General features: G+C 38.2%; 1 protein-coding gene across 1 annotated transcript; it reads right to left on the bottom strand.

Annotated features, from left to right (window-relative positions):
- Nucleotides 1-3984: 3984 nt before the first annotated feature.
- On the bottom strand, nucleotides 3985-21916 carry LOC124168167. Its single transcript, XM_046546290.1, has 4 exons — nucleotides 21831-21916; nucleotides 16087-16243; nucleotides 8068-8247; nucleotides 3985-5927 (listed from the first exon to the last, which is right to left on the bottom strand). The coding sequence occupies exons 2-4, from the start codon at nucleotides 16241-16243 to the stop codon at nucleotides 5545-5547; spliced, it is 720 nt and encodes a 239-aa protein (XP_046402246.1). The 5' UTR covers nucleotides 21831-21916; the 3' UTR covers nucleotides 3985-5544.
- Between the last annotated feature and the right edge of the window lie 1121 nt (nucleotides 21917-23037).

Raw genomic sequence — 23037 nt, 5'->3', positions numbered from 1 at the left:
CTTATCAAAACTCATGTAAAATGAAACAGGAGGGAGGGATGGGTGAGGACATGGGAGGGATGAGTTGGATCATTTCCTGATGCACCTCAGCAGTCAAAACAACTCCATCAAGTTCACGATGGAAACAGAAGAAAATAGACGTCTTCCCTTCTAAGACATCCTGGTTGAAAGGAGGAATAACTGCACACTGGGTCACGCAGTGTTCCGGAAGAAGACTCACACGGATCGCTACCTAAACGCTTTGTTGCATCATCACAACCAGCAGAAGATGTCAGTAATAAGAACCCTGCTAAAAATAGCCATAACGTTATCGGACGCCTCCTCCCTGGCAGGGATGCCGACTTACCAAAAATATTGGGGGGGCAAAAACCAGGGATCTTGCCCTGGGAAATTTTATAAGTATGTAGTGCGTTTTAAGTTTTTTAAGCATTTTAGAAGAGTCACATGATCAACATTAGAATCCTGATAACTCGAATCTTGATATTTGGACATTCCGGGGAAAATCGACAAGCTTGACACATTTTTTCCTCACACCAATAACGAATTTTTGAGGGGGCTCGGGCCCCCTCAGGCCCCATGGAGTCGGCGCCACTGCTCCCTGCAGAATGAGAAGAAACACGTATGCAAGGCACTACAGGGCAACGGATACAACAAAAACATCATCCTCAAAGAAGAAAAGAAGATTGACAAGTCCCTAAAAGATGCCCAAGATGCTGAATGAATGTCTTTTACTGAGTCCTATTAAAGAAAAGTCCTATCCTCTTGCGGATTCTATTCTGAAAAATAAGAGTAAATCAAAGGAGGAAAATATAAAATAGCATTCTGAAAATTTAATTTTGTTGCGAGTATAGAGTCTATGTCGCCGACTCATGGCCCAATAAAGTGGCATGCTGTCCCAATTAAGCGGAGAATACTCTGGGATATTCCTCTATTGGGTTCTGTTCTTCAAGATCTGCCCCAGTTAAGCGGCTGCCCCAAGTAACCGGTGGACCCATTAAATGGAATTTACTGTATCTAGCAATCAGCTTGTCCTCTCCAAAGCCTCAATGGTCAAGTTCAGTCTACATGTACTTGGCCACAGCTAGAAAGAGAAATTGCCTATACAATATTGCTCTTTTGTGCTATTTTATATGACACTTCACAGCTCTTCTTGCCTGGGGAATCGGGTTCGTGGCTAGTGTTTTAGCATCTTGTCTTGTGGCTGTTGAAATCCTAGCCGTGGTGGAGAGATTGCAGACTGCTTCATTCCTACTTGAGTGCTTCATAAAGGGCCCTTCAAGTACATACAGTATTGGACGTTTTTTCGTGTTCCCCTTCAAGGGCATACCCAGGATCTACAAGGGGGGGCATTGTCTACCATTTCAAACCATTTTTCTGAAGCTTTTCTTCGACCAAACTTAAGACTGCAGTATCTCTGACAGTTTCCAAACTTCAATGGAGTTATTCCATAGTTGTACGCCCTTCGTACACTATTTGACTGTCAACTTCCAGAAGTTATGATGGGAAGTGCTGTTCCAATGCAAAAAGGGATAGAAGGAACTAATCGATAATGCTCTAAGAAAATTATCAAGGGATTCGGATTCAATTGCATTACATATGTAATATCCAGCCACGGCTTGAATCAAATCCAATTTACTAGAAAGCCTTTACACCAGTTATCTTACCAATTCAGTCCCCATTTCTCTCATTCCATCCCATCAATTACTCTCATCTATACTTGATAGCATCATTAGCCTGAGTGGGGAACCAATATAAGGTCTCCATCAGGGTCGCAGCTAGGAATTAAGGCTAGGAGGGGTTTTAGGTGCAACTAATACGTTGGTGTCTGGGGGTATGTCATACCTTCCAGGGTAATTGGGAGGTGCGGGGGCGGCCCTTCCAGAGAAAAAAATAGGATAAATAGTGAGTTTTACGACTTTCTGAGGGATATTTTATAAATCCTTACAAAATTATAAAAGTAATATTAATGAAATTAAGTAAAATGGGTTTTACTTTAAAATTTCCTAGCTCTGGGGGGGGGGGGGGGGGTTTATCCTCCAAAACCCCCCCCTCGCTGCGCCACTTGTCTCCATGACACATTTGGATGATAAAAGAGAATATATTTATTGGAATTGACAACACCAGAGGTGTTGAAAGCAATGAAAGAGCGTAGGAGAAACCTTGAAAAGGTTGTTGCAAGAAAAGAAGATTGGGATAGAGTCCACTGACGAGTGGTTTCAGCATCAAATTTGGGGGTGCGGGTCGTGACTAGGGTCCAGGGAGTATGGAATACCCCTCTGGGAGAGAGGGGCGTTCTCCTGTGTACAGGGATGCCGACTTATAAAAAATATTGGGGGGGCCCAAACCGGGATCTTGCCCCGGGAAATTTTATAAGTACATAGTGAGTTTTAAGTTTTTTAAGCATTTTAGAAGAGTCAATAGATAAAAATTAGAACCCTGATATGTAAATTGAATCTCGATATCTGGGCACTCCAGGGAAAATCGAAAAGCCAGACACATTTTTTCCTCACACCCATAACGAATTTTTGAGGGGGCTCAGGCCCCATGCAGTCAGCGCCACTTCCTGTGTAAAATTTTTCATAGGGAGCACTATGGTCCATGATGAATACAACTCAAACTTCTCTGACGTATGGGACCTCTAGCTTTGCATTTGCGTATACACTCCCTTTGCTCCTTTAGAATACAAAATCTATTAAGCTAATAAAAATTAATAAATTCTGATAAATTCTTTTTGGGGGATGTCATCATGACCCCTGTGACTCTCCCCCCCAGTGGCGCAGCGAAGAGGGTGGGGGGGGGAGTTGGGGGATAAAACCCCCCCAGACCTCAAAGAAATTTTTAATTTTAATCCATTTTTACTTAATTGGATTTATATTAGTAATAGAATAGTGTGAGGATTCATAAAATATCCCTCAGAAAGCTGTAAAACTCACCGTTTTGAACTATTTATCTTAAAATTCCGCAATTTATTAATCTCGCACCTATCGCTTATCCTGGTCCCCCCCAGTCTTAATTCCTAGCTGCACCCATGTCTCCCCCCTAAATTTGCCACAGGGGTGGACACATAAAGAGAGGCAAGGAAATGATGGCAACTGCGCTTATATGATAAATGGAATATATTGAAGAAGAAGGAAGGACAAGAACTTAAGGATGAGGCCAGGGTCTGTCTGGCCAGGTTGGCTAGTTTACAATCACTGAGGGCCCCGAGCATAGGGGGTTCCCGCTCTGTCCTGAAGGCTCACATCTGTGATGAAGGGTATACGAAAGGTGTAATGAAAGGAAGACTCATTACTTGAACCAAAGTTTTTTTGCAATTATAAATCCTATGTTTTCATTAGTTCCTTTATTTACTTCATGCCCAGTGTAAAAATATTATTTAAAAAATAAGTAAATAAACTTGTCAGAAGATAAAAGAGAATCTGGTGCTTTATGAGATGTTTAGTCGAAAATGTTATATTCAGAGGTTTTTCAGATTTCATTGAAGTTTCAAGGGAAGAATTCATTAAATAGATAATAGAACCATTATAAATGATTAATTTTCATGAGATGTGAAATTCTCATTTTTCATAGCATTTCTTCTTACGATATTGATACTTTTATTCCCTTTTGACAACTTTTTAAGAGCCAGACTAGCATCAAAATGCATTTCCAGGAATGTAGTCTCCTAAAATTGGTAAGGAGTCCCAGTCGGGGGCCCCAAATCTCCCCAGACCACACCTGGATGTGGCTAAAAGGGATGGACACAGGATACCAAGAAGCGGGACAGAAATACCTATATAAAGACAGCACAGTGGATGTAACTTGCCATTTGATGATGAAGAGCCAAGGCTTATAGCCTTACTAATTCACACCAAAAGCATATTGCCAAAGTTTACCAAACCTGTATGCTTTCTCCAAAGATGAAGGCAGAGTTTTTAGACCAAAAACAAACAGAAGATAGCTTTCCATAGGATTTAAAAAAATAATAAAATATTTACAAGGAAGTAAAATTTGTCATAACTTTATTTTTTGATTTACAATTTTTATAGTGAAATTGAACAAATTTAAAGAATTGATTTCCAGGATAAGTGCTCAACACATGTATGCCTTTCATATCACAAAAATTCATAGTCCTTTAAAAGTAATTTTCAACAGAGTTTTTAGACATAAAACATAAAAATTGTAAGTTTTGAAGAAAAACTGCATTTTAAAATCTGAAACTGAGGAAAGAGGGATGAATGATGATACCAGGAGAAGAGTGATCAATGTACAATAGATTAATGTGAAGATCTGCCAGAAAACAAATACATTCAAAGTGAAATCTTGATATTTTTGATCCAAAATGAAAATAAAATCCTAACGAGCAGGAATTAGGAATGATTGCCAATCCATTGTGATGATTTTGATGTTGCAATCAAATAACACTATATAAACACTTGAAATACTAGATTCAAATATGTGTTGGCTGAACATGGTAGCCAAAAACCTTATTTCAATGTCTAAAACAACATGGTTCATTGCCTGGATCGCCAGAAGATAAGTTTTATTCTTAAATTTACATTTGTATCTTTTACTTAATGAAAATGTATAATATGCAGACGGGAAATGGGACTAACTGCTTTTATCATTAATTAATTTTAATAAAATCCCATCATTTTTGGAAAAATGATGAGTCAATGTCCTCCAAAGATCGCAATGAAACTGTCATTGAAAATTAGCATTTTCAGCTGCTGCATCCACATAATAAAATTACATTAGAATAGTGCCTGATTATTGAACACACATTTAAAGAATATTTTCCACAATTAAAAAAATAATATCCTTAAAACTTATCATTTCATAATAAATAATCATTTTACATCCTAAAAAGAATGTTGCATTGCTGATATCCACTCAGATTTAAAAAAATACTTCATATATATCTGTACAGCTTTTGTTTCTTGATATTTACAAGGAAATACTTTTATCTATTCAAGTTCATTTTGCTTTCCATCCTTCTCAATTGAAGCAAATTAACAACCTCTGCAAGAGTGCCTACATAAGTTTTGGTACTATTTTTCCATTATGCCTAGCCAAAACCAACAGTGATGGGAGTCACCATAATTATCATAAAAATTAATACTTTTCTTAGATCAATATTTAGTCAGTAGATATCAATTATCCAAATGGATAAACTTCGATGAATTTGGTGCAAAAACATCAGAATTTCAGGAGAGGGACTGGAAAAATATTTTTGCCCTATACCTTATGGATTTTTCATCAATGATCTCAGAAATAGGCAATGCATTTTTGACTCGAAAGCTCATTCCAAATATCGATTAATGCTAAAGAAAGACAGGAGTGACCATTCCATATTTCCCAGTGCTATAGCTATTTCAGAGCCTACTGAGAAAGCCTATCTTTTCATTCCAGTAAGTGAGTTTTACTCTGTGGAAGAAATAAAACCACTACCAATTCCTATGGAAATGCCATCTTGAGGACTGGGTGGATTCCTCAAGATGACATTTCAGGCAAGGTGGTGTTTTCCATCTATAATTATAAATCCACATACGCAGAGGTGTACAATTAAAGGGGAATGCCTCGATTCTTTTGAGCAACATAGTTGAGCAGTTCCTCACTGTCCTCACAGATGAAAGGCTTCTCGTGATAGCAGGCAACATCATGCCATGCGATACCATCGCCATAAACGTTGTTGAGAACAGCCAAGCACGACTCAGGAGTCTGGTTGATGCGGAATTCAGCGTTGTCGGGTTGGGGACGACGCTCGTGTCCAGTCTGACTCCATGGGTTGGAGGGCCAGCCGGCTGGAACTTGATTGGTTGGGGACATCTTACCCCTAGTGCCAGACCAAAACCATCCGTAAAGGTTTTTCGGCTCGAGATCACGTCTGTTCTCGCAACCCTTGAAGTCACAAAGGCGCCCGCTAGTCCAGATGTACGGTGAATTTCCTAATTGCATAAAGGTGTAGTTAAAAGTTTGTTTTTCATGTGCAGTTGCTCAATCTCAGAGATTGCTGAACCATTGACATGAAACTTTACCGGCATTTTACATGGGACTGAGAGTCTTCAAGCTGCAAGCTTTTCTCAATTGTGTGTGGAATCATTTTTTTTATTAGAACAGGGGCCATCTTGTCACCAAGCATATATGAATTTCAGCATGCGCTCATATAGATCATGGATTTTTGCAATACATTTTGAAATGCACATTCATACCCATATTCGGTTGAACAAATACATGCATAATGTAAAAAGGGCTCTGGAATGAAATCCCATCTCCACATCAAAATGAATTGCATGATTTTCATAGTGCGTAGAGTTTTCATAATGGTGGAAGAACCATTTAGTGCAAAATAATTTTTCATTATTGAATTGTAAAACTCTTAATAGGTATCTAATTCAGTGGCAGTTGGCCACGTTAAAAGGATTTTGATTCCTTGTTATAGCATGATTTGCAATAGACTTACATAAAAGAGTGTTTCTAGGATCGCAATGGATAATCAAATCTATGCCATAATATACTCTTAAATACAGCAAAAATTTATTCATGTTTTTAGGGCACTCAAATGAAAATAGGATTGAAAGTATTCTTACCTAGCTGATTGATAAAACAAAAAATGTAATTTTGAGATCAATTTCATAACAATATAACATAAAGCTGCAAACCTATGGAGTTGCAATACATGGTGTTTTTCAACAGATTAGTACATACTCGTATGTATGATTATATGCTATAAATATATTATTTCAGCAATTTTTCCTATTTTTTTAAATTAAATGCGCAATGAAAAACAGCACATTGAAAAATACTTTATTTCTTCAAATGATAACTCTAAAACAAAGTTATGTAACTAGCCACTTACCTCCATTGCAAAGGCCATTGCATTATACATTTTCTGGGCACACTTTTCAAATTAAATTTTGGTAATGGATACCCACACAAATAAAAGCATGCATGGTCTTTATAAGCTTTAAATTGCAAATATAATTAATTTTTTCAGTCATTCAGTATTCTCAGAGGAATCCAACAATTATGGAATATACAGCTTATTTTAATTTCACAAAAAAAATAATGTAGTTGATAGAACTGACTCAATACCAATTCACTGTTACTAGAAGTAATTAGAGCAGAAATTTCTTTCATGTCGATATGCAAAACCAACACCAGCAGTTAAAGAGTCAGCATTACAAGGACATAAAGAACATGAATTGTATAAGGTTAGGTAGGTCATAGAGTTCACAAATCTGTGATTGGCTAAGAAATGATAAAAATATAGAATTAGGTACTATTCTTTCACTCAAAATTTGCCCTTTTCCATGATTATGTTATGAAATCTATCCCAGTTAAAATGCCACCTCCTTGATTTTATCATAATAAGTTTACTACCATCAGTTCCATGCTTACCAAAATTAGCTCATTTCTCTTCCCAAAAAATTTATGGAACATAAGTTTCTTACCATATTCAAATAATTAATACATATTAGTACTAAATTCTTGTGATCAATACATGTTCAAAATGCTTAAATTCACCTAAGATTCAAGAGAAGATTAGCCAATAGAATGGGAATGCTGTACTATTAGAGAGCTTTAATTTTTAATCCAATCCTTTTCAAAAGTTAATTTCTTCATTATCATAAATACATGTATCACTGTTAATAAAATTGCCATTTGATAGAGCAATAGTTATTTAAATCAGTGGAATATGATGATTTATTCCGGCCACCAAACAAATAATGTCACCATTGTGTTAAAAATATAACTAACCATTAACCAACACTATGATGAATCTCAGAACCAAAGTATGTACCATTAAAACTTGCTACCCAGCAGATATTTGTCAGTGGGTTAGATGAATCAGAGAATATTAATGCAGCATTTATGCCCCTCGAAAGACAAGGATTTATTTTTGACAGCTAGCCTATAATGTTGCCTACCATAGTTTTTGAGAAGAATATCAAGTCATGGAGGCTTAAAGATCTCACTGTTGATAGATATTCAGCGGGAATTGGAACGATCTTTAAGTCTCCATCAATAAGCCAATCACCACAACCAAACCATAAGTTTCATTTAAATTAGACATTAGCGACTTACTCTGAGCAATCAGTCTGAACACCAAATCATTTTCATCAGGAGATTCGATGGATACAAGGTCCATGCAGTATTCTCGGCATTCATTCCTAGCATCCAACCAATCAAATCGCTTTCCTTTGAACTGAGGCAAACTGTCGCTGTAGAAGTAGTTGTGGCCTCGGAAGAAAAATTCCTTAGGTCCTGAAAAAATGTAAGAACAGAACATGCTTACACATTCCAATGATGTAATAAATGATGAGCAAATCATTGCTCATCCCTCCAAAAGATAATATGCATGTCCAACCAATACTTACATCAATCAACAATTAATTGAATAATCTACAATCATATCAGTTGTTTATCTAGAGCAGCGGTTCCCAAACTTTTTCTTTCCGCGACCCATTTTAGCTCATTCTTTTTAGCCGCGACCCCCTAAAAATGGTCGTCCAAGTTTAAGTACGTTGTTCACCATATTATTAGTATCTCGCGACCCCTTTCCGAACGGCCTACGACCCCCTTGGGGGTCGCGACCCCCACTTTGGGAACCGCTGATCTAGAGTATCAATGGAGAAAATATCGAATGGAATAAGCAAAGAATGTGTAAAGGAAGTCTGGTGTCGGAATATCAAGTGAAGCTTTAAATTATATAAGAATAGCATATGATTTTAGCAATTGAAAGTTAGGCATTATTCATGAAAAGTGCTTAAATAATGACAACACTAAAAAATTCAAAGTTAGTTGCACCGCTGATTTTTGTTTTAATTTATCGATCAGACCACTACAACCTGCAGACTGATTTGCCTGTGTCTACTACTACTGCATAAATCGATTGCATGAATATGAACCTGAAACCTTAGAAGAAAAATGTCTCAACAGATATATTTTGGTGTCGGATATAAGGTTCTCTAGTTTCCCATACGGCATGTAGCAAGCATGGAGGAAGATAGGGGGGGAACAAAGCACCTCTAACCCACTATAGTGCCCATTGGCTCACCAAAAATTTTGGGACATTATTGTACCAACAACCCTCCGAGAAAAAGAAAAACTTACAACACCATGCCCAAGCAAACGATGGAAAATAACAGCACTATAATAACAAGTCTCACAACTAAAAATTTGAGTGTTTGAAGGAATACTTTCAATTTTTTTATCAATAGAGGGTCTAAGGACCATCCCACTGACTCTGAGAGTAATTCCATATTGCCCATACCCATTGGCGGATTTAGGGGGGGCACCCCCACCCAGACGCTTCAGAAATACACAAAACTTTTTTAAGGTAATCGTTATGTTCGTTTTGTTTTGTGCACTATAGAACCTCAATCATTTATTTAATATTAATAATTTTCATATTAAAATAAAGAGAATACTTCCTACAGTAATTCTTGTATCTTGTTTTTAATCTTAAGTATTAGAAGATCGTTTACCTGTCAGGATCTTTGTCCCCCCCCCCTCGAGGAAAAATCCTAGATCCGCCCCTGTCAGTTTATCCCAATAGGGACCCAAGAAATTTCGTTTATCCATCACTGGTATGCAGTTGAACCCAGTGGCGGCGCGTGCATATACGCATGTTAGCAAGTGCACACCCAAAGTGGAATAAATTATAAAAGAAAACTATTCCTTTGCAACGCGAAGGATAAAAGCACTGCATATGCAAGAAACATGAGCCCCCGAACGCTACAGCTATCTCCTTTTCGAATTCACCGCTCTACAAGTGTGCGATCCCGTGGCATCATGCCGGGAGCATTTTCGGTCTGTGCGATCGCTTGAGGGTGCTCTGGCAGGACGAGGTAAGCTGTGTAAGGTATGTGCTGTTCAAAGGGGCGATGGGAGCAGACTCAAAACCATGCGAGTGCGCACGCGCATATATTTGGTGACTGACTAGCAGGTAGTGTAGTGGTGTAGCCGCCACCTACACTACCTGCGCCCAGGATCCTAGTCCGTCTACAGAGCCATCTGTATGGCCGTTTTCTACACTACTTCCTCATAGGGTGTAAGGAAAAGAGAATGAATTTCAACTACCGTCACTTGTAAAGGTGTGTTGAGAATAATTATTTCCATACATGCTAATATTATTTCTGTTCATGCAATTTTAAGGGTTGAGTGTACCAGTGATATGTTTTGCTTGCTATGTATTCTATTACGACGAAATATGATGCTCATGGATTCGGATTAACATAATATAATTAAATCATCCTATATCTGCTCTAATGCACACCCTAGATAAATTACCACCAGCCGCCACTGGTTGAACCTGAAGAGAATCTCAGACTGAGTACCAAACATACAGAGTGGAGAAAAATTGTGTCATGAAATTTTAAGCCTGGATAGCTGACTCCGGGAACAGGGCTTAAGGCTGTGGGGGTATAGGTGCAACTAACACCGGGGTGCGTGGGGGTATGGTATACCCACCAGGATAAGCGATAGGTGCGAGATTAATAAATTGCGGAATTTTAAAGATCAATGGTTCAAAATGGTGATTTTTACGGCTTTCTGAGAGATATTTCATTCATCCTTACACTATTCTATTAGTTATATTAATCCAAATAAGTAAAATGGATTAAACTTAAAAATTTCTCTGCGGTCTGGGGGGGTTCATCCCCCAAAACCCCCCCCCCTCGCTGCGCCACTGGTCAGGAAGAACCAAAATTAACAATGATTTTTAGGTCGAAAACGATTATTATTTAAACGATATTTTTAATCTACAGAAACTTCGAGCCAAGCATTCTGATTGGCCGCGAGGTTTACGTATTTTTTTGCGAGGGAATGGGTTTAACTTTCCCTTTCATCTTTTTTCCAACGGACGTACGACTCACACGTGACTGGAGCGCCGCGCAGCTCTTCAATGAATCAGCTGAGAGGAGAGGAGGAAAACGGAAGGAGAAGAAGAAAAAAAAAAGAATGACGAAAATGAAATTATACGAACGGTATCCCTCGCAACGCGGCGACGTAGGAGTATATGTGTGTGGAGACTTGAACGCTCGGCTTGCTCGCTCGCTGGGGGAAGAAGCGTGCAGCGAATGTTATCACGTCGGTCACGACGAAGACAAGAGGATTCCCCGGCTCGCGTCGCGAAAGGGGGTCACTCATGCACGGAGGGGGGAGGAGGGAATTCATTTTGTCGCGAAAAGGTCATCGTGCTGCTTTCTCGCGGCATCGCGACACGTGTTGCCAAACAAATGAAGCGCGCGGAGCGGGTTGATCTGAGCGGGAAAAAAAATTGATCACGATTGGAATCGCCGCCCATCGGACGTTCACCAAAACCAGAGTCAGGTTGCGCCATCGGCATTAATGATGAGTGAGGAAGAAGAGCGTGCAGATATCGGAGTCTAATCGGCTGCCGTTACGTCAGGAAAATCGAGGGCGGATAAATCGCTCGAGTGTGGTGTATTCCTCTTCAATTATGTAACTGGTTACACATCGAACCTCCTTCGATATTACCAACATAGCTTTGAATAGCGATGGCAAATTTTATGCTGTCCTCACCGTGAGGCTTCATTACGACAGGTAATTGTCAAAGTCTAAGATCAGATCCGCAGGTCAATGCATCAGGGTGCCTCCTAAGGAATTGAAATAATAATAATGTTGATTCTATAGGCTATCGTCCTTTTTTCTATAATGCAAAATAAAAAATACTACATTTGTTCAGAGTACAGTGACCACATGATGGTAAATATTATTAGTTTAATCATTTTGAAAATATTATTATAACATTGAGGCTTAAAAAGATCAATACCTACCTACATAAACAGAGGACAAAAGTTTGATATAATGGCATCGTATTATTATACCGTCGAATGGGGCGATTCTAATCTTGATCAATTTTTCCCACTCAGATTAATCCGCTCCGCGCGCCTCATTTGTTTGGAAAAACATATAAAAGTAAAAATTAAGAAGACATTGACGGGACTTCCGTAAAAAAAGTTAACGCCGCTCTAGCTTTGTGACTCTAATATTGTCAAATTAAATCAAAATTGCCGGCAAAAGAGGAGTTAACCGCGATTTCACCTCAGAAAAAAACTGGCTTAAGTTTTAATCAACCAACAACATTTTCCCAATATTTTAATAACTGATACAAGCGACACTACATATCAAAAGTCAGATTTATTTTAAACAAATACGGGAAGTTCTAGCCCTTTTACGTAAAAGACGTAAAATTTACATTGAAATTCACTAGCTTATATAAAACGTTGATAATTATAAGCTCTTCAGCCATCATTACCGAAAGACTGATATCGTATCGGATATTATTTTCAGGGTGTAGGCGACAAGACGTTTGAGTTTTCCAAAGCCAAATGATAGTATTGTAATGAATGGGATCTGCTTATTTAAATTTTTTTCAATGATAATAATTGCAACGATAATGAATGCATTTGCGAGTATCCAACAGTGTATTGATTGACGCTTCATGGTCCAATATTTTTAGAAGATTTATTTCAGTAAAAATCGTCAAAAACGACCAAAATCACGATAACGTAATTAGAAACATGATAAGATTTCTTCGGACGCCCAGTCCATCAATTAAAAGTCCAACTAAGACCTTTCCTGCGTCCCTGGCTTCGCATATATCACACAAGTCGGTTCTCATCAGAAAAAAACGATAAAATCAGATGATAATTGTTAATTCAGAAAGCAAGGGCATCGATATAAAAATAAAGACAAGGAACGGAAATGGGGATTCATCCCAAGGAGATAAAGATCTAATCGATCTGTGGAATCATCGCTGAAAATGTATTTTAAAGCCTAAATAGAGAAGGAATAGATGGAATTAAGTCTCTCGATAAATGCAATCCAGTCGGAACAATAATGAATAGAAAGATATTCGATAATGACCGTGGCTTCTCTAAACCGGTAACATTAAAAGGTCATTCGAACTGATGTGTACGGTAAAACGAGGCGGCTGGCAAAAAATAAAAATATCACGCACGTTGAAAACTAATATTCGGATTGATAACATCTTATGAAATACAATTTTAGTAAAATAAAATATTTCATGTATTAATTTTTTATTAAAATATATTATATATTATTGATAATTCTTCAATCGTTGTCGTCAGAATAAATATGATCATGTTTTCAATGTCATTACTATAGTGTTGGTCGTTTTTGACGATTTTTACTGAAATAAATCTAAAACTACTGGACCATGATGCGTTGTTCAATACACCTTTGGATATTTGCAAATGTATTCATTATCACTTCAATTATTATCGTTGGAAAAAGTAAAAAGTGAGCTGAGTCCGTAAAACAGTACCTTTGGCTTTGGAAAACAAAAATTTCTTATCCTCCAAATCTTGAAAATTGTATGCGTTACGAGGAATATACTTTATGGGTAATAATTCTTCAATTTTTGTCGAGCTTATTTTCTTGTAACCGGAGTTCGCATTGGGGAAAAAACTGAATCAAGTATACAAATTTGTAAACATATTTTCCCTCGTACATAACTCTCCACTTTTTAAGTTCTTACGTGAGTCTCTGTCGTTCCATACATCACAAAATTTGTTTCTTTTCGTAAGCATCCATCAAATTACAAAATTAAAACTGTAAAATACTTTTCCTTGATGAATGGACGCAAGTCTTTTGATCAACCAAGATTGACCAACAAATGGTGAATACTATAAACATATAATTATTGTTTTTAGTCCAGTTTCTAGCATGTAACATGAATTATATTCCAAAAATTTAGGAAAGAGTAATACTAATCTCCATCTGAGTAAATAGAATAACGAAAAAACGTAACGAAACAAGAAATAAGAGAAATAGACGAATTACAACTATAGAAACAGAGGGAATTCATTTAAATGCAATGAAAAGGATATTTTCAAATGAAATATAGAGATCCTTGCGACTTGAGTCACTACTTAAATAAGGAAAATCAATTCTATAAAGGTTGAACGATCTTCTCGCCGGTGGCAAGAGGTTGCATGGCCGCTAATTGAAAAATAAAAGTGTAAAGACCCTGAATTTTAGTCAACACATTCCCAGAGGTCATCGTGGCCCACGTCATTCTTTCCGTTGACCTTCGCGACAGCAGAAAAAGTACTGATCATCTTCCCGATGCCATTAGGTGAAGATGAAAAAATATATTTCAAGGCAAGGAAGCGAGTAGGCGCTCCGACGAACTACGGAAGGCGTAAACACTCTGTAGAGACATCCTTGAGGCCCATGATAAATTGACGACATGCGACGAAACTAACATGGCAAAAATGCGGAAACACATTCCGAAGCTCTTTTTTTTTCTTCTAGATGTATTCAAAAATTTCGACACCAAACCGAACGGTTAGAGGACTCTCAGGAGTGCGTGATAAGCCAGTGCATGATTTTCACGAACGCATCCGATATTTTTCTCGGCAGGGAATCGCTTAATTATGTACACATAAAATGTGACACTTTCTCCATCACAAGTCGCGTTCTCGTATGATAAATATACAGAAGTTTAGTGACAAATCGTAGGATAGAAAATAAATCTTTGGAAACACTAAAATAAAGATTTACCCACGGAGATTCCTAAGGAGAAACTTCTCTCGATGTTCGCTTCCCTAGTTTTCCTTCCGGGCCAAAGTGTACTTGAAGCTTTCTTTCTTCGCATATTTTTTTCTCAAACTCTCTCCCCCTATTTTTCTTTTTTTCTCTCTTCCCAGAGTTCCGCCGCGAAGTCAAAAATTTAGACATCACAAGAGAGGAGAATCTTCCTTTTCTTCGGAGCGAGTCGAATAAAGAGAACCTGTTCTTTTTTTGCATCCTCACGCATCGGTAGACTAACAGAAATCGTCTGGCTTAAAGTTTACTCAGAGGAAAACTGCAGCAGGTAGATGAAAATTCACTTGCTACGTAAATGACAAAAGGTAAATGAAGGTAGGTTCGCGGCTGCTAGAACACCCATAACAAATCCTTGCGGCATAATATATCTGTAAAAACTTTTTCCCTCATTGGTTAAAAATTAAAATTAGGGAACGAAGAATGTGGACGATTCCATCACTTTATTTTTAACTTAATATTTTTTCAGCTTACTGAAATAAATAATAGTAATTTTACAAGATTATAAAATTTATTACGACCTAAGTTTAAATATTACTGTATCATCTTCAAGGTGTAGTAACACTGAAACCGGCTTCAAAAAATCTAATTAGAGGATTAAGGTATTGCAAACTTTGACAACATATTTATGAAGAATTGCGAGTAAAAAGGGGCGCGGATTTTTTTCAAGAGCCTCACGTGCTCGGAATGGTAGGATGTAGCCATATGGCTACGGTGGGTCAACCAGACGTTATAAAAGTGTCCGTCGATGTAATCGTAAGCTTGAAGAGTTTGTTTTGAAATTTCTTCTCCTTTAATTTCAAAGAAGCCCTTAAAATGTTGAGGGTACGATCACTTTTACGTCCAGATTTAACTTAACTATCGGTTGTAAAACTGAATTTTGAGACGCTCACCGTCGACGCCCAGTTAAACAAGACGTTATAAAACCGGCCCTTAGTCTCAGTCAATCGGTAAAGTTAAGCTTGAAGAGTTTGTTTTGAAATTTCTCCAGCTTTCCTTTCGAAAAAACCTTCTTAAGGTGTGATACACTGAATTGCTGAGGCCTTAACCTAGTACAATTGCATTTTAAGTTACGGAAAATAATAAACTTTGCTTTCTACAGCTCAACCTGCTATCATCGAATAGTTTTGGTACACTGTATCATTTTTTATTAACTGCACTAGTAAAATTGTTATTTTTCCTAACTTATTTTTAAGATGAAGTGGGTATAAATGCTTTAACGTCCAGATTGTATCATTTTTAGTAAGTAGACTTGTAAGCTTGTTATATTTCCTAACTTATTTTTAAGATGAAGTGGGTACAAACGCTTTGGCGTCCAAATTTAACTTAACTATCGAATATAAAACTGAATTTTGGGACGCTTACCACTGACGCCTAGTTTTACCTGATGTTACAAAACTGGCCCTTGGGGTCCGTCAGTCGATGAAGTTAAGCTTGAAGAGCCCGTTTTGAAATTTCTCCTCCTTTCATTTCGAAGAACCTCCTTAAGATGTAGTGGGTACTTACTCTGTGAGCACTTGGTCGGAACGGGTAAGGATAAGAATCGTCCGGGCTTTGCTGGTGCGCCGGGCCGTTTTCCAGACGCGGCTCCGTTGCTAACGTCCCCTGACGTGATTGTCACAGATATGGCGAGGGCCACCGCCACAACCCACCAAGAAGCCATCTGAAAGAGAGGGAAAATAAAAATACCATGACACTAGAGACACATTAATTATAGTTCCTCGGCCGAGAGAAACGCCAAGGAATTTGAAGCTCAGCTGTAAACACGTTAGTCGTCTTTGAACGGTGAAGCTACCGGCGCGGTTAGATACGCGGACACAACCAGTTGTGGGCAGTTCTTAAAAGAACATAAAATGTTGACTCTTTCTTTGCATTGACAATATGTATGCCAGAGAATATGTAAAGGGGGAAAGTGATACCTTAGTGGCAGGGACGCAGCTAAGAATTAAGGCTAGGGGGGGTTTTTAGGCGCAACTAATACTAAGGTGTGTGGGGGTATTGCATATCCGCCAGGGTAAGCGGGATTTGTGAGGGCCCTCCTCCAGAAAATTTTTAGTTTAATGGTTCAAATGGCAAGTTTTACGGCTTTCTGGGGGATATTTGATTAACTAACTCTAATCTATAAGTAATCGTAATACAATTAAGTAAAATGTTTTAAACTTAAATATTTCTCTGAGCTCCGGGGAGGGGGGTTTATCCCCCAAAACCCCCACTCCCGCTGCGCTACCGCTTAGTGGAGCGCTGTGTTCAAGTCCTGGGTTCGAGCCCTCGAACATCCCCAAACAAAATCCTAAAATGGCAAGGTTACGCAGATAAAGGACCTGCCCCCCCCCTTCGATCCTGAACGTGTGATATGCACACGACTGGGGCTTAGTTCTGAGCTTATTATACGAGTAATACAGTCTCGGTCGACACCTCGATATCTGCTTCAAATGCTACATCAATTTGGTCATAAGTGGACCGAAGTCATTTTAAGGAGGTTAAATCTCTTCACACCTTCGTACATTTGTGTTAAATGTATCGAAGTCTGAATAAATGAGCAGTAAAAATCCATATCTAAATTATTTAGCCCCAGTGGCTCCGTAGGCTATTTTCTGATCTTGCACGGAATCTATTCCACTCGCCTTCACGAATAGATCTAAATTATAATCTTGAAAACCGAAGCACATATCATTGAAAAGGTGTACTAAGTACGGCTTTCGAAAGTTTAGATATATAGCCCATCAAGCTACCCCACAGCCATGTCAACCCAGGTTTTCCGGGCGAATGGACTGCTAGCGCTTGACGGCCTGCATGAAAACTAATCGGATAGTAAGGGGACATGCGTGAAGCCGCTGACGCCGAGGGCTTGTTCGGGGTGAGCTCTACCCTCACCTATCCAAACCAACCTTCATGCTGAATCACTGATTACGATGAATATGATCACTGATATGTGATAGTAGCGTAGTGGCCTGGTTAATAGAGGGCTTGGCCATTGATCTAAGGATCTCAGATTCGAATCCCGCGTGACGATACTAAATCGTAAAACCGAGTTGGATATGAGAAAGCATCTGGTCCACCACCTAAAATCTGTGACTTTAACACGCCCTTTGCTATTTCCACGGTGAACTCTACCTCACATATCCAAGCCAACGTTCAGGTTCAATCAGTGAGGGAATATATGTACAAGAGCAGCACTTGACCTTGATTGATTCTGACTGCAAGTGAGTATTGACCACATCAGTGGAAATAAGAAGTTCAAAGTCGTGCCTCATACTCTTTCCTATAAGCTGATGGACCCCCTCATCCCTACATATAGAGCTATGAAGGATATTAGTTTAACCTCTTGCCGACTAATATTAAGGCGTCCTCAGCCTCACTGAGCTCAGAGCTAAATAAAAAAATATTTAACCAAAAAATATTTGCGTTTGGTGAACGAATATCTAGCCGCCTAGTGTAGGAATTGTATGTTTATGACTTTCCCTATGCATATTAAATAATCCAAGGCCAATTCTTTATCATGATTAGCGATATTTTTTGAAATTTCATTTCGCAAACACATCAGCTTCATGCTCATACATTATATGTATTAATATATTTTTCCTAGAACGTCTTCAAGTTTGTTCACTCAAATTCACGCCTGTGTTTGCGGGCGTTGGTAAATCAAGCAAATCGAACATTAGATTTCAATTCTGATAACCAGAAGTAACCGACCAAGCACCATCTTCAATCATATTTTCGCAATTGAAAGACATTGTCCTCATTTTGCAACGTTTGCCACGAAGTAAGTGAAACCATTTAATAATGAAAGAATCTAAGGTTGATGGTAAAGACTAAACTCAGGTTAAGGTAATGGGAAGTATAAATCTTGAGTGAACAGAAAGAAAAAAGCATAATTTAACAAGTACTTATTTATTTTCATCTCTACATCGTGAGATATTGGAATACACTGCCTAAATTGTTTTACTTTAAAAAAAAACTTAAACAAACGCATCTCAAGAACCTCGTTTGAATAGTGACGTTTTTGCCTAGTAACTCTAACGTTCTAATGACGAAAAGCATACAATTTTATGGCCCAAGGCTGGATACAAACATTAGAAAAATCTGTTTCGATTATAGAAAACATCCGAGCCTCGGGAACTGAAATAGAAATCTAGCAATGTCTTCACTCAATATTTATGATGAAGTTAAGCTTCGAATTCATTACATGCTTGTCAGATAATTGGTAAGTAACTATGAATTCAAATAGATATGTCAGAAAAAAACGACTCAACTGATCCTGATGCATAATCATTACGACCGCAGTAGAAAAAAACAGATTTAAAACGAAAAATACTCTGGATACACTCTGATACCGTTCGAAAAAAACCACAAGTAAATGTGACTATCTGGATAACCGTAAATCGTACATTGGGTATTCATAAATTACCTACGTAAAACATAGATAGCATTTATACTGGCGATTTTCCAGGAATAGCAAATAAAATATACGTCACCATTTACAAAAAAGTGCAAAAAAATATAATAAGTACTCACCAAATGTGCCGAATCACTCATAATAAGGAATGAGTAATAAGGAACATCTTATGGCAAAAGAGTCAAAATTCGGACATGACAAAAACACAATCAGCAACATTGAAAATGAGATTGGACACAAAATAAAAACAAAATTAACACACAGACATTGGATAAAAATCGATTTCTTATAGGTCATTCACATATTAAAGTTCAATTTGTTCAATGAATTCACTGAAATTCAATCCCGCGAAAACAGACGGAATTACCTCAAAAACGGATTTAAAAGAGGAACCGATTTGATTTTTTAGAAAGAAAAAAAATCCCTGCGCCCACAATGTGATACTCTAGGAGGAAGCGTCTCCATTATTTTTTCGTAGTCACGACTCTCATAAATCTGAGCTCCTCGAAAAGAGATGACGGCGAACTCCGCCGTAATACCGTGCGAACCAGTTACGAAAGTAAAAGCGCTTTTTTTTTTAAGGAAACGGGCCGACCTTGTGTTTTCCGACGGTTTTCAGCTTCCAAAAATTTCCCTCGTCAGGGAAAATGTTTTCTTAATTTACGAAAAATCGCATATTTCCAATTACAAAAAAAATGTTATCCATAAATCAAATGGGAGATGTACAGTAAAAATTTTTCGCACAGCATGGAAGCAGAGTATGGTGCGAGGGAAAAAAGCGAAAATCTCACAAGTGTGCCAAAAATTCCGCCCACGGGAAATGCGAGTTCTTATCTCATTTTCCTCATTATAATTATGCCTACCATTCAAAGCGCCATTCATGCATTATTCTACCTCTCTTTTCCCAAGGGAAAAATTCTACCATTCATTCACAAAGCAAGTTACGGTGTTGTGCAAAATCTAAGCCCAAATGCAATGCTCTAACACAGCTTACCGCGAAATAACGCGAAAAACTCTTTTATATTCAAGCCAGTCGCAGAATCGGCAGGGTAATAAAAATTCTCTGGATTATAAAAAAGCACAACACATAAGGTCAAGCTCAAACTCTCTCTCACATGTCACGGAGGCATGGGACATTATTGATTTTAGCGATTTTCTCTCAACATTGATCAGTATATAATCATTAACATTACGTCAACCAACCGATTTCTTCTTCACCCAAATTTACAACTATTACTACACTGGCATATATTCAATTCAATTAAAAATTAGTACCTAATTGCGGACAAACACAGCCTAAGCCATCAAGAAAGTTTAACTAATCTTACTTATGAATTCATTAACAAACGATTAAAATTGTTTCAAGCCTAACTTTAAAGAGTTTTATTTTACCACTTGGTAGAAAAACCTGTGAAAATATTATTTCTGACTTTAGAAAGTATTTTCCTACGATTTTCATAATAAAAATGTAAAATGATGCTTGAAATAATATGGGAATTGATTTTGATAAACTGAAAGAAGACAATCCTTGTGACAACAAAATTTAGGCATCTTCGATGAAAACATGCAAAAATTTAATATTTCATTCCGAATAGCCGATAGTTAAAATTTGACTCAAAAGACGCGTCAAATTAGCAGGATAGAAAAAAATCCTGGGGACAACTACAGCTGGTCATTCTTGGAGATTACGTAAATATCTTCGATGAGAAGATTTTTCAAGGCAATACGCAAATTCGTTTGGTCGTCAGTCAAAGCTTGAATAAAAAGTCTTGTTTAACCGAAATTAGAGGAAGGAAAAAAATCCAACGAACAAAAAATTCTTTTCATTCTAGAGAATAAATCATTAGCCGAAAAAATGTCCAGTACCGCCTGGTAACAACCTTTCCAATTAACATCACAACAAGAGGCTGGCGAAGAGTCTGATCTGGAGTGTAGCGCTTTACTGTGCGGAAAAATTGACACTTACGAAGGAGGGCGAGAGGAGACTGGAGGCGTTCGAGATGTGGGTGACGAGAAGAACGGAGAGGGTGAAGTGGATGGAGAGGAATAGGATCGATGAAGTGTTAGACATGGTTGTTGGGGAGAGGCAGCATCTAGATGATACGGAGGAGACAGGTATGGATGGAGCGAGTGCTGAGCTGCGAGTGGATGTTTGAAACGGTATTAGAGGGTAGAATGTTGGGTTAACGAGGGAGAGGGAGGAAGAGAATAGCATTCTTTTTGATAGAATGATCCTTATTATGAATTGAATAGGTAATTTTAGGAAGGAATTGGAGACTGCTAGAATACTTCTAAAACTCAATGAAAACCTACCGTAATCAGTAGAATACTTTAATAATAATCAAATCGATCTGAAAAGTCAAAGTAAATCGACAATATAAGAATTAATATGATTTTACCTCCGCAAGGTGATTGTTCAGAAAAAATGTACTCATTTTCTCCATATTTTCACAAAAATGTCAATTAGACGTAAAAAAAATATTGATTTTGGTTTGCTCATTTCTTTTTCAAGTCGTCTATCTATAACACCATTACCAGGATGTTGGGTCAGAAGCCTAATAGCAGTAGCTTATCGATCTACCCACTGGGTCACCATTCTTTTCCGAGATAAAAAAATTACCACATTAGTATCTTACACATACTCCATGCAAACCTACCTTAATCGGCAGAAAACTTTAAAGATAATAAAGAGCGCCCTATCACGACTGCAAACGACACGAAACAACTTTTCAGCAGCTGCAGATACATTCACTCGGACGGGAAACGAACACGGTACCTCGGAGCGGACGGACGCGGACACTGCGATCGCCGACGAGGGTGAAGAGACGCAACAGCTGAGAGAACCAGTACGTACCTCTTTATCGTCGGAACACTTTTCCTTTCAGCGACGGACTAAACACGAAGACTGGGCGCCTTGAGCGCTGCACACCTTTATATAGAGTCTCACGAAGCGTTCTTCGTTCCTCTAAACCCCCCCCCCTCTAGGACCACCGGCGCCCTCCCCACCACGGTACGACCTTTCTCCCCATTCTTTATAAGCCCATGCGATGAGCTCCGAGCGTCTTCACGGAGGTTACAGGACGGTGTGGGAGAGGCGGACGAGGTAATGGTGGGGGGATTTTCAGGAAGGCGAAGGTTGAAGGAGGTGGGGAAGACGATTGGGGGGAATACACGAAAAAGGTGGAAGTGGGCGCAAAAGACACGGAGGATCTCTCGGTAGGAATCAATTCATGAAGGGGGGCAAGATGGGAAGGTCTTTATCCGGAAGATGGGAAGGTTAATCAAATGGAATGGGAAGCAGGGGGATTAGGGGGAAGAGTCCTTCCGATTTGGCGTTTTGGTTTGCTTCAAGAGGACGTATCACCCGAATATTAGCTGCTGTATTTTTTCCTCTTTAATAACATAATGAAAAGTCAAAGTTTGTAATTCCACGTATATATGCGTCAATTATTAAGCTTTACTATTCATAATTATCATTTTTCATAATTTACTTCCTTGGTCACGTAGTGAAAAGTAAAACTTTGTAACTCTGCGTAAATTAATTTATAAATTTACATAAAGAAATAATTTATAAATTACTTATTTTTAAATTACATGAAACCTACGTAGATTTATTAAATTAAATATAAATAAATACTTCAAGATGTTCCTCCATGAGGTAATTAACACAAATATAACCCAGGGTGAGTACAAAAGGTGTAGAGCACAATTAAAGACACAAAAGCCTCTACTAAATTTAAACACGACTAAATTTTCGGTGGCCTTTCTAGGAGTTAAGAATAAGAGTCATTGTTCTCTATACTGTGTGCCCAACCTCGATTGTATTTTTGTTATTTATAAATAATAATATATAATATCATTATATTTATGAATATAAATTATATTTGTAAATATAATTATAAATTATTTGTTGGTATCGGTGGCGGCGGGGTAACGTTCTCACCTGCCAAATAAGAGGTCGCGGGTTCGAGTCCCACCTGGGTAGGGTTCCCCGGTCCAGGGCATGGTAGTTTGTGTACGTTTACTTGTTACATTTGTTGAACACCCCGGTGTAAAATGGC

Source organism: Ischnura elegans, chromosome 11 (assembly GCF_921293095.1).
Source record: "Ischnura elegans chromosome 11, ioIscEleg1.1, whole genome shotgun sequence".
Classification (NCBI taxonomy): domain Eukaryota; kingdom Metazoa; phylum Arthropoda; class Insecta; order Odonata; family Coenagrionidae; genus Ischnura; species Ischnura elegans.
Note: the sequence above shows the minus strand (reverse complement) of the source record. Positions and strands in the feature narration are given on the sequence as shown.